The 12,758-nt window shown below is 38.6% G+C and overlaps 1 protein-coding gene across 1 annotated transcript; it reads left to right on the top strand.

Annotated features, from left to right (window-relative positions):
* Nucleotides 1–7,899: 7,899 nt before the first annotated feature.
* Nucleotides 7,900–12,133, top strand: LOC113075576 (reticulon-4 receptor-like 2). Its single transcript, XM_026248254.1, has 3 exons — nt 7,900–8,134; nt 8,849–9,075; nt 9,272–12,133. Exons 1-3 carry the CDS (start codon nt 8,077–8,079, stop codon nt 10,361–10,363), a joined length of 1,377 nt encoding a protein of 458 aa, XP_026104039.1. The 5' UTR covers nt 7,900–8,076; the 3' UTR covers nt 10,364–12,133.
* The last annotated feature ends 625 nt before the right edge of the window (nt 12,134–12,758 follow it).

Here is a 12,758-nt window from a genome sequence, read left to right as displayed (position 1 = left end):
AAATACATTTGATTAATACTAATGTTTAGTATATTTTATAATGTTCTACTTGTTGACAATATCACAAATGTTTCTATATTAGTCATGTGAAACATGAATGTTCACATCCTATCATTATACATACAAATCTAGCAATATTGTAGTATTTAAAACATACAATATTGCTAGACAAATGAATACCTCATAAAATCTTGTTACTTTTTTTATCCACCTAGCTGCCAACTTATTAAATATTTACTTTAAATGTATGCACTTATTGTTCAGCTCAGCTGTAAGCTTTAAGGTCCTGGACCTAACTTTATTTTTCTTTTATTGATGGTCAATCGGCAGCTAGTTATTGTTTACATTATCATGACAGTGTTTGTTGCTGCATAAAAGCTTTTGAATCGAAATAAAGACACAGTTGTGTTGAAATAAAGTTGAATTTGTGTTTTATATATTTTGGTTAAGTTTGTTTCCTATACCAGCTGTAAAAAATTGTCTAGTAAATCTGTTATTGATTTTAGTCTTATTTTAGTCGACTAAAATACCAAGCAATTTTAGTCGACTAAAATACCAAGCAATTTTAGTCGACTAAAATACCAAGCAATTTTAGTCGACTAAAATACCAAGCAATTTTAGTCGACTAAAATAAGACTAAAATTAAAACAAATCAGATGACTAAAACTTGACTAAAACTAAAAAGAATTATAGTCAAAAGACTAAGACTAAAACTAAATTAAAATTTTGTGTCAAAATTAACACTGCCTAATTGAGATCAACAAAGTCTTCCAATGGTGGACTTTTTGGTGTACGAAAATTAAATTAAATTTTATTAGAGGTAGGACATCATTGGGTAATTCTCATTTTTTGGGTGAACTATCCCTTGAAGTAGATAAACATAATCTTAATAGAGACAGGAATTAACAACTGGAATTTACATTGATCAAGTCCTAGACATGGAGAGTTTACACCTTTTGGGGACAGATGGTAATTTGCAAGAAAGACACTGGGAAATGACACACCCTCTACAGTAAGCAACATAATTCTAAATTCTTAGGATCTGTATTACCGTACCTTTTAGTGTACTTCTTGTAAGACCTAGACCACTGGACCAGTCACAGGGAAACATTTCAAATGAATTTCAGTTGCATTAATGTAGAACACGCTATTGCCCATTATGAGTGTGCTGACTGGAGGAAAGGATGGGGATGTAATGGATTGGTGAGAAAGGAGTTTACCCACATCTACTCTCAGTGAGATATTGTCGGAGATACTCTGTTTGTATTGTTTGTATCTCAAAAGCTCAAAGTGTCTGAAGTTGTTCAAGTCTTACAAATATAGAGAAGTTAGATGTCTACAGTACATGTGCATTTAGCCTATGTAGAAGTGGCTCTCAAAAACAAAAAAACAAAAACAAATCTGTCTAATCAAGATTTTTAGGACAGAAAAAAAAATATATAAAATGTAATATTATTATCATTACATTTTAATTTTAAATATTTATTTAGATCAAATATTATTATAAAGACAATATTTTATACTTTTCTGTATACAAAAATTATAAATATATATATAGGTGTGGGTATAGACAGATGTATGTATGTTTCTGTATATATATATATATATAGTGCACATCTATAATTATAATGCATGTAATAATTGAGTACATCATTAAATTGCAGTAAAAACACAAAGACAAACCATAAGCAGTTTGGCATTTCAGATAGAACAGCTTGAGTATATAAATAATTTTGCTATATTATGATAAAATTATAAGGATGAGAACCACAGCACAGTGACGCAGGCTTTAAAAGAAATGCTTTAGAAAAACATCAGTGACGTTCAGCTTCTTAGTGTACCAGAGACACACTTTGCACTTCGCGATGCATAATTAATAATCCGTCTCGCCCTGTACAAAGATCTGAGAGAGTCAGATGAACACTTTCTAGCCTCCTTTATTCACACTGAATCACATGGAGGTCTTTTCATGATTGTATTATTCACAGCATGGCATACAATAGTGACACAATCCACAGTACGCTATGTGAAAAAATAACTTTTCAAATGAAATCAAAGTCGCATCAGGCATTTGAACACAAAGCTTCTGAATGCGCCACTACACTTTTTTTTTTTGCTTGGTTGATCTCATCACACTTAAAGAAACCTGTGTGTATTTTTGTATTGTGACACATTCAGTCCATTAGGTTTACAGTCTACTTACTGTATACTTAATTCTGTACCTTTACAGGTTGATGTGGCCTCAGAAACTACTTGGACACCTACAGATACTTTAAAAACGTACGATATTCAATAAGTGGCATCCACAGTGGTAATGCTTTGTTTTGATAGTTTCGTTTAGACATTACTACTATTACTACTAAAAACAAGTAACACTGGAACTCCAAGTTAATGTGGGTTTTGGGATTTGTTCCTTGTTCATTGTCTTTTATTTTGATATTTTTGCCTTGTTGTGGTTCCTGTCTAGTCATGAGATTCGTTTACCCTCATGTTATCCTGCTATTGGTTCTTTTTGTTCATGTGTCATATTCTCATTGGTTGTCTTAGTCATGTGACCTGTATTGTTTGATATAAATAGCCCTCATGTTGCCATTTTCTTCTGTCGAGTTATGATGTTGTAACCTGCTGTCGCCAAGCCAAGCCAAGCCGAGTCGAGTCGAGTCAAGTCAAGTCAAGCCAAGCCTTTCTTTGTTTGTTTGATTACTTTGAATAAAAGCTGCACTTGGGTTCATCACAACTTGCCTTCAGTGGACTATTTATTACAGTCAACTATCAGTCATTAAATGATTACTATGACTGTCTGCTTAATGATTTTTAGTGGATGTATGAAGTCAGTTCTGCTCAGATTCATGTAAGTGTCCTAACAGGATAAGTGTAGTTTATCACAGTTACAATGGACATGTTCCATTAAGTGTGGCGACCCAAAAGTGTAGAGGGATCTTAAACCAACAAACTTCTTTTTGTGAAACGTATTGTTGGAAAAGTGTGCTTAAGCTATCTTTCCTTAAAATGTTTCATATTTATGCAGTTGTAATGTGATTTTAAAGTGTCAAGTGTCAAATCACTTTACAGTAGATTCAGTTTGTGCATCATTACAGAAATGGATCAAATCAATAAATAGTGGCCGAGTGCAGAGTGCATGACTGCTGTATGAGAAACACTGAGAGGAAGTGGGTCTGTAAGTAGGCAGAGGAGAAAGAAAGACAACGACTTACCAAACACAATGCTTCTGTCAAGAAGGACAGGAAAAGTCTGACAGCTTGTCATGGTCTTTTTGTCTGAAGCGTGACTGGAAGTCTCTCCCTAATTATAATCTTGTGTAGTCAGTGATGTATTAGACTCAAGAACTTTCCAGATGCAAACGAGTGTTTCTATAACTAAAGGCACTTTAACGTCACATGCAGGGGTTGAATTTATTAAAATAAACACATTTTAACTTTTGGATTCTTCATCATATTAAACAAATCTTGTTTCCGTATGTTCTTAAAAATATGTATAATTATTGCATGTAAAATCATTATAATATAAACTCATAGTAATTATTTTTATTACATTTTATTTTTATTATGACTGTCGCTCAGTACTGGTCTGATATGACCTAGAATTTTGCTTCTAATAAAAGGTTTTATTTGCACTTGTTTTCCAAGGACCCTCCAATGCTCATGAAGAGCAAGAATATGATGAAATGAGACTTAAAGAAATATTGTACTAGAAATATGAAATGTGTGAGCAAAGGAAAATCAAGGGAAATATCACTTGTGAACAGAATATTTTAATTTTGAGTCATCTATCTATCTATCTATCTATCTATCTACGGCTAGGCTTTTTTAGGCCAACATTAAAGTTTGTAAACAAACTCTACACAACCAGTTGTGTATTTGAGGTCTAAAACACTAGGTGATGGAAATTTAATTTGTACAAAACAAATTGGGAGGAAAAGAATGACAGAATATTTATTAGAGAACATTTAATTTCGACTGGGTCAAAAGTGTCCATAATTGAAGGAGCATTCGAATATATGATTTGGGTCTTTCTGTGACTTTACTGATCCAGTATCTAACACTATTTTAGTCCTATGATCCAACTGGGATTGTTTTTTCTTGTGCAGTCGAGGCAACATCATTATATTTCCCAGTCTTCAAGATGAGCCACTTGAGCCAACAAGAACGCTTCTAGTCAACCGCAGCACCAATTTTCTGCCAAATCTCTAGTGGACACTTTGCTTTGTGAAGCCCGGCGAATGCGTCTAAGATGGATTTCATCTAATGAGAATAATCAAAGCAAACGGCTACTACAGACATATAACAGAGACAGTTACAGAAGAGTCATATAAAACACATCTAATAGAAACATAATCCATATGTTATACTTGCTGCTCTACACATTCTCAAATGGATAGCATGTTTAGAAGTTATTTACACCAACAGACTATAAATATTCATAAATAATTATGAAATCAATTGATAGGTGTAGGTGTGATGACAGTTTTTATTAACATGAAAGGATCCTGACATTACCACCTCAGAATTTTACACAAATTCAAATATGTGAATGTATACATGATGATCCTAATCAACGCAAAACATCCATAATAAACAAGACATAAAGAGCTTAAGAAGGAAGAAGTAATGAGCATGAGACATAGAGAAAGAGAGACAGAGAGTAAAGGTGGGCTGTGAAGGTACCACAGGGGTTTTAAACATTTGATTGTGGTTCTGCATCATTAGATTCTTCTGAATCCTGATTACAGCGCTCTGGGCTTTGTTGTAACTATTCTTGTATCCAGACAAGCAGAGCTAAGGGAATTACAGCACACAGGAAGAGAACAGCGACAGCCTCAGTATCTGTAATGTAGCACTGTACGTACGTATGCACAACATTTCTCACTGCACCTTCACTTATATAATATAAACAACAAAGATAGCTACCCTCAATAGTACTAAACTAAAACCGTAAAAATGCACCACCTGAAAAAAAAGATACTGAAATTAAATGAAATTAAATAGTTAAATTAAATAATTAAAAACTTAAACTTATTTAGGATAGATGCCAAGGCATCATTTCTCATTTTTGTTAACTTAGGGTACTAAAATAACAAACTAAATAAACTAAAAGCAATAAATGAATAAAAAAAATATATAAACTATATAGAGATATAACATATATATATATATAGAGAGAGAGAGAGAGAGAGAGAAAGAGAGAAAGAGAGAGAGAGAGAGAGAGAGAGATAATATATATATATATATATATATATATATATATATATATATGTATTCATATATTCTATTCTATTTCAAGTGTACAAAAGATGACTCTAAAAATATATTTTCTATAGTTCATTTCAGGCCATGATCCGTTTATGTTAGTCTCTCACATCCAAATTGTATTTTGGCAGCTCACTGTGTCTAGAGAAAAATGAGCTGCCAAAATACAATTTGGGTCTAAGAGATAACCTAAATGGATAGTCTGTGTTTGGAAAGGAATAAACTGTCCCCCAGTTATGTTTTATTCCTGAATGTGTCTTTTTTTTGTTTGATTAACACAGAAATTTATTTAATGCTGAGGTGCTGGTAAATTAAATCTGTGATGAAACAGAAATAGTGACAGATCTTTTCTTTCATATTGTGACGTACATCTGGGTGAAACAGATTATTGAAAAAGAAAAGAACTTCTTCATTGGATGAAAGCAGAATGCAAGTTTGCAGCTGATAGTTAGAAAGGGGTGGAGTTTAAGAAGACTAAATGACTGGAGATGTCACCAGGGAGAAGCATGTGTAAAAAATAATAAAAAAAAATTCATGTCAAAGCAAATTTTTTTATTTTACACTTCATTTTATTTTTCAGTTTATAAATGTACTTTTTCAAAACCTCTTTAATTGACTCCTATAAAGTAGTTGTATCTGACTCATTTAAACCCTTTAAAGTAAATTACAAATTACAAGCATGTGTAAACAAAGTCATCATTTACTCATTTTTCTAAATATCTTCTTTTATGTTTCACAGTCATGTCATGCAGCTTTAAAACAACATCAGAGTGAGTAATGATGTCATCATTTTCACTTTGGGGTAAAATTTCCCATAAATTTGGGGGTCAGACTCCTCAAAACCTCGCCTCCGCCCTATATTATTTCTCCGACGCACAGCAAACTAATGAGGTTCATGACGCAGGACTCTAAAGTTATCAGAGCTGATTTTATTCTGCTATCTCTATGCAACAGGGCAAAGCAAATCTGTCATTATATGTGGGCTGCCACTGGAGAGCACTCCCTTAGGGCACTACAAAGCCACTCTTGGAACACTACAGGGATACAGCTTTAATGCATTAGGCTGCTGGCCCGCACACTAATCAAGCCTTACAAGTGCTGTCCCATATCCCTCTCGTTCCACTATCTATGAGTCATGTGTCGCTTCTTTGCCTTGTCTTTAATTCCATAAACTCCTCCTTTCCAACCATACTTTGTACTTCCTCTTCCCCCGTCAGAGTCTTTTTGTTGTTGCCCGGTAATTCGTTTTCATACACAATTGTCCCACGACCCAGAAGCTGTCAGTCATGGCATTCACTCGGCTGACTGTTGGTGATAGGGAAATATACACGAGACATGAAAACCCTCACACACACACTCACACTCCCAGCTGGTAGGTGTAGGTGGAGCGGGGAAAGCCTGTTCGTTCAGTCATCTTGAGTTTTTGTGGAGGTGGAGAGGGAGGGAAGAAAAGAAAGAGGTGTCCAGAACATGAGCGAATGGAGGAGGTGTTAAATAGCAACATGGACATCCTCGGGTCTACTGTTGTCTTTCGGTTTGTCTGTCTGTTTATTACGAGGGTCTCCGGAATGCTAGATTCTGATTGGTCAGTGACGCCACTGACCAGGGCAGCGGTGTGTAACTGACCACTCACACTGAAATCCTATGTTTCCTTAATAGCTGTGCTTCTGTTTGGTCTCTTCATAGTCTCTACAAGGAAACTAATAAGACAAAGATCAATGATTGATTGAGTTCTGTTTTCCTGGATACACTCTTTTCACATACATAATAAAATCATTTCAAGTAAAATCAATATTTCAAGTCCATCTATTTGTTTATTTTTGTGTCAGTCCTGATCTACTTTCCTGGCTTTATTATTCGTTAATAAATAACTGGCTTTACATTATTCCTTACAGAAATGGTGCTGTATGACCATAAGCAGCACTTGTCACATATACACTTTAAAATCAATACAATTGTCACAAAATATATTACTATTGGTTTTAATGATTCTGTGTATGAACTAGTGTTGTGAATGCAGCATATACCTATAATGCAAAAAGCTTTGGAGTACCTAAAGGCGATACACAAAAGGAAAGTGGTTTATGTTTTAGCCGATTCCAGGAAGATGCCCAAATAGGAGATGCTGAGACCAAATTTGGTATTGGTTTGTCTTTCCTTTCAGCAGTAAGTGACAGTAATTGCATTCTTTAGTCATCCGTTACCAATTCCCTTAACGATTATCTCAGGCTTATAGCTTTATATTTCTATATTTGAAGTCATGACTTGTGTCTCCAGAGCATAAAGGCTCCACTTCAAACAATGCGTTTGTTTCATTCAGGCATCTCATTAATAATGCGGAGGACAAGCTAATCCGAAGGGACGCATAAGCAAAGCCAAGAAACGAGCTGTGTGCCTCTTTCATGTGCCTCGTGCGATCCTCCTCGCATGCTCTCAGCTCAGTCATTACCGGGCACCGTGCCTGCGCTCCCCCGCCCTTTCCAACTACGTCTCCACAATCGTAACTGTGAGCTAAGACGTCCAACTTCCCTCTGTCCAAACTGGTGCGTTAGAGCCCTCCCCTCCTCTCTCCGCACCGCCTTTTCCGTTTGCCACCCTCGCTTGGGCTTGACCCGACTAGTGACGTAGGAGAGATTCCATGGTGCCCACAGCCGTAGGCGCGCGCTGCGCTCGGGTATAAATTGGGCCCAGGACCCATCATTCGGCACTCTCTCAGTCGCTCCGACTCGGGAACCAGAGCATCAGCGGAGATAGCAAGGAATCAGTCTCTAAACTCCTTAGGCTAACTCGCTCTCGACTTTGGTTCGGAATGGAAACATCAACTTTTACGCGGAGCCAACGCAGCTCCATTGCGCACAACTTTAAGAGTAAGTTTCTGCTTCTTCTCTGTTCATCTTTATAGTGAATATGCTTTTGAAATCCGGAATTCAAGCATTCTATATCTAAGTAATGGAAATGAATGCATGTATTCATCAATTATTTTAGGATTTAGAATATGACCAAGCTGTCTTTCGAAAATGCTTGGTTTTACGCAGCATGGTTAGAATATATATTTTGTGCTTGATGCGTAAAATGTTTTGCATGAATGCTTTAGTTCTTTGAATTATGACTTTATTCAAACAAGTCTTAGCAAATGTACGCATATATTTAAAAGTTGAACGTTACATTTGGAATTGCATTTATATTCAAAGAGATCAAGAGAATAATAATCGGAGCGGTAGGCTGTAAAGTCTGTCAGTAAAATTAAAGATACAACAAAACACGCTTTTTTAGAACACTCTAAAATGATTTACTTAAGAACTGAAATAACGAAAAGTTCTGAATGAGAGAAATTATTGTCACAACGTAAATGGATGGAACCAATAGCCTATGTTAACATAATGTGTAAAACATAACAGTGCATTTGTAGTAATTCGTTCCGAGATCATTGAATTTTTCAAAATCAAATCCTTTTATTAACATTAATTAATGCAAAAGATAAGATGAGACTTACAGAACATTTTAGAGAGCTCTCCAAAATGGAAACTTGTGCTTTAGCTACAAAGACTTTGTGATGTGACGCGCTCTTCTCTTTCCATCAGGCGCGCTCTCGCTCTGGCTGGTTGTCTGGCTGGTCGTGGTAAAACCCGTTCCTGCGCAGAACTGCCCTCACCGGTGCGTGTGTTACCCGACCCCCATGACAGTAAGCTGCCAAGCGCAGAACTTCACCATTGTGCCCCACGGTATGCCCTACGAATCCCAGCGCGTTTTTCTGCAGAACAACCGCATCACTGAACTGAGAGTGGGGTCTTTTGCTTTTGGAACACAGGTAAGGAAGCGTATGTAGGCTCTTGGTGTGCGACAGAATAGAACATTTAATATTTACATTTGTGAATATACATTGGAGAGTACATTTTATGAGATATTTACTAATTTTGTATTTCTTCTCAATACCTTCGCCTCATTACGTCTCCCTCCCTCTCCCTATTCCTTTCCTTTCCGTCCATCAATTCATCACATACCAGGTTTTGTGGCTCTTCTCTAACAACATCACCTGGATTGAGGCTGGTGCCTTCAGCGAGCTGCGCGATCTGGAGGAGCTCGATCTGGGCGACAACCCTCACCTGCACCGTCTTGAGGGTGGAGCTTTCCGGGGCCTGGAGAAGCTCCAGAGCCTCCACATGCACCGCTGCCGGCTTGCTGCCCTTCCCCATGACATTTTCCACAAGCTCTACAGTCTGCAGTTCCTCTACCTGCAGGAGAACCAGCTCCACTTCATCCAGGACGATCTCTTCTCTGACCTGATCAACCTCAGCCAGCTCTTCCTGCACGGCAACCGCATCCGCACTCTGTCCGAGAACGTGTTCCGCGGCCTGGTCAACCTCGACCGTCTGCTGCTGCACGACAACAGGGTCCGTCAGGTCAACCGCCGCGCTTTCCGCGATCTGGGCCGGCTGACCATGCTCTTCCTCTTCAACAACTCCCTAGCAGAGCTGCCCGGTCAGGCCATGCGTGACATCTCCTCCATCGAGTTCCTGCGGCTGAACAACAACCCCTGGGCCTGCGGCTGCGAGGCTCGTCCCCTGTGGGATTTCTTCAGAGGCGTCCGTGTGTCCAGCTCCGATGTTCTGTGTGCCTCCCCAGCTTCTCGTCGTGGACAGGACCTGCGCTTTCTGAGGGAGATGGACTTCGCTCTGTGCCCTCTTCCCGACCCCAGCTCCCTCTCTGGCACCACCACCACCACCTTCAGCACCAAGACCCGCTGGTGGTTCTCCAAGCACAAGCCCGTCAGCACTTCAAAGGGCATCTTTGAGAAGACCTCCGAGACCAAGGCATACCCCTTCAAGTCCCAGCATCCCTCAATCACATCTACATCCACAAAATATGAGCTTGGGGAGGAAGAGGCTCTTCTTCCCAAGCTTGACCCAGAAGAGTATTGGGCCAACTATGGCAATGAAGATGCGGGCATCACCTCTTTGCGCTGCTTTGAGCTTGAGTGCCCTCCCGAATTTGACTCTCTGCCACCATCTTCCTCTACTTCTCGCTCCTCATCTTCTGTTCTCTTGCTACTCTCCATGTCTGTCTTGACTGTCTGCATCCATCTCCTTTTTGGCTGAATCTGTTTAACTCAAGAAGAACCCTCTTCCCCCTCATTTTTCTCCTCTCTGGAGGAGGGAAAACCCTGTTTGCTCAATTTAACTCTTGAATGCCTTGATTCCTGTTTACTATCAGCCTCACCTGTATCTCTGTTCTGTTCAGTTCGAGCCTCTAGTTCCTGGTATCTAGAGGGCACTAGACTGATTTAGGATACAGTGGGTAAACAGGGAACGTTGGGCGGTACAGGCCCTTAATGGAAAGTAATGAAAGCTGTTCAGAGGGCTTGGTTAAGTTAAGCAGATACTCGGTCCTTCTTTTTTGAGGACAAGTGTATTCTAAGCCGTCTCTGTCACAGTCAGTGCAGACAGAGGATAGAAATTTCCATCTTAGGTTTACGTACAATATTTGTATACTTTTAGACTTTTCAGCCACTCTAAGTGCTTCTATGATAGTTGTAATTATAGCTTGTGATGTCACTATTTCCAACAACGCCACAGCTCCATTATTTCAGTAGTTAGTTGGTAACAATAGCAAAATGAGCAAATCTTTTGATTCCCTTTGGAAGCAGCGATCGAATGTAATACTTCGTCTATTATAACAGAAGGGTCTCAAAATCATTCAGGGCTTGAAAAGCACAAAAGGAATGGCGTGCAGCAGCGAAGCAAGATAGAGAAAGCACAATGGAGTGATGAGTTTGAAAGTGTTGCAATACAACCATAATTTAAGATGCACGGAGAGCGCGAAAGCACACGCAGAAGAGACAGAGAGCACGCACAAGAAAAGGCGAAAGAATTGATTACATCACCCACCAGATATGACAGCAATTATCACTTGTGTAAATATGACATCTTGGCAGAGGGAGCTGTAAATAATGCTATGAAAGGCCTTATGCTTGTCACTGTTCTGAATGGCCAAGAATGTCACTGTGAGTAACGTCTGTGATATCATTTGGTCAGTGCATGGAAAGATCAATCTGAGTGTGAATGTCCTTTTTTACTGTATGTCTTTCAAAATACTGTTAATATGTTCTTACTGTAAAATACACTACCTACATTGTTCCAAGACTTCCCTTTGTTTATTCTTCCTTTCAAATTCAAATGCAACTGATTGTATCTGAATATTCCAGCAAATTACATCCTTTCTCATTTAAAGTATCAATTTTAAATCCAACCAGGCCACAGCTTGCAGCTATAGTCAGAAAAAAAAAAATTGGCAAAGTGCTAAAAACTAGGACTGAATCCAAAAAATGTGCTTAATGACATATTGGTCGACATTCAGATTAATGTCTAACATTGGACATGAATGTGTGAGGAAAAATGCATGGAAAGCAGAGGTGGATGTGGGCAGTAGAGGCGAATAGATAGATGATAAAGGATGGACATGCTGATAAAGAGAAATGCAATCTATAGTTCCTTAATACAATAGATAAAGATCTACTGTTAATTCCAGCAATATCCTGTATACCCTGAGACAAACAATACTGATCTTTTTGTCCCTCGAATGTTACCATGACACAGTTATGTCTTACAATGTTTGTATAATGTGTGAATGTATATCAGCCGAACGGGTAAGGTCAAACTGCCTTAAGGTGCTCTCGAGTGACCATGTTTGTGAGGTTGCTCATAGATGACCAAAGCATTAGTTATACCTTTTTACCCAGAATGTATGCATCATGTGCAATCGAACGTAAGAATGTGAAAGAATGAGCTGTTCAATCTTTTCACTACAACACAAAGTGTTGGACAGAAAGCATGACAAACGAATAAATGCTTATCTGTGAATATGAAACATCTCTGGTGTGGGCGTACTTTCTTTATATCTTTATCCAGCGGCCATGACTCTACAGCAGAAGCTTGCATGTGCCTTCTCTCCTTCGCAATCCCTCAGTCTGACCTCCCTTGACACATACAGACAGACAGACAAATAGACAGAAACACACACATATACACACACACACTCTACTCCTCACCGCTTGCAAAGTTCTTTGAAGGCAACATCATTCACTATAGCATGCAGTTACCATGCAACGCTCTGGCCGCCATTCAGAGCTTCACTTCAGAGTTGCAGAGTATGCAAGACGTGTGTGCGAGTAAGCTCACCCCTGAGGCTGACAAAAAGATGATGTTATTGGATAAGGTATTCACAAAGCACTCCTGCTGTGGTATTGAATGGTTATTGTTAATTCAGATTCAGAAAGCCTCTTTTTCTTTCTGTCTTTAGCAGATGGCTCTCACTGAAAGAGCAGCAAGATGCAGAGTTTGCTTCAGTCTCCCACCATGTGCAAAGGCAGGCTGTGCTTAACACAAACGTGTACGCATACATACACACACACACAAATACGTGTGAGACCCCGGTGAGAGGCTCAAGTGCCTTTTCTCTCAATTCCACTGTAAATCTACCATGAAAACTACTGCC

The sequence above is a fragment of the Carassius auratus genome, unplaced genomic scaffold (assembly GCF_003368295.1).
Source record: "Carassius auratus strain Wakin unplaced genomic scaffold, ASM336829v1 scaf_tig00017198, whole genome shotgun sequence".
NCBI lineage: Eukaryota > Metazoa > Chordata > Actinopteri > Cypriniformes > Cyprinidae > Carassius > Carassius auratus.
This window is presented reverse-complemented; position numbering and strand designations above follow the sequence as displayed.

Coding starts and splice junctions, on each gene's coding strand:
- LOC113075576 (XM_026248254.1), top strand. CDS start 8,077: ATGGAAACATCAACTTTTACGCGGAGCCAACGCAGCTCCATTGCGCAC. Junction 8,135..8,848: donor CATTGCGCACAACTTTAAGA/GTAAGTTTCTGC, acceptor TCTTTCCATCAG/GCGCGCTCTCGCTCTGGCTG. Junction 9,076..9,271: donor CTTTTGCTTTTGGAACACAG/GTAAGGAAGCGT, acceptor ATCACATACCAG/GTTTTGTGGCTCTTCTCTAA.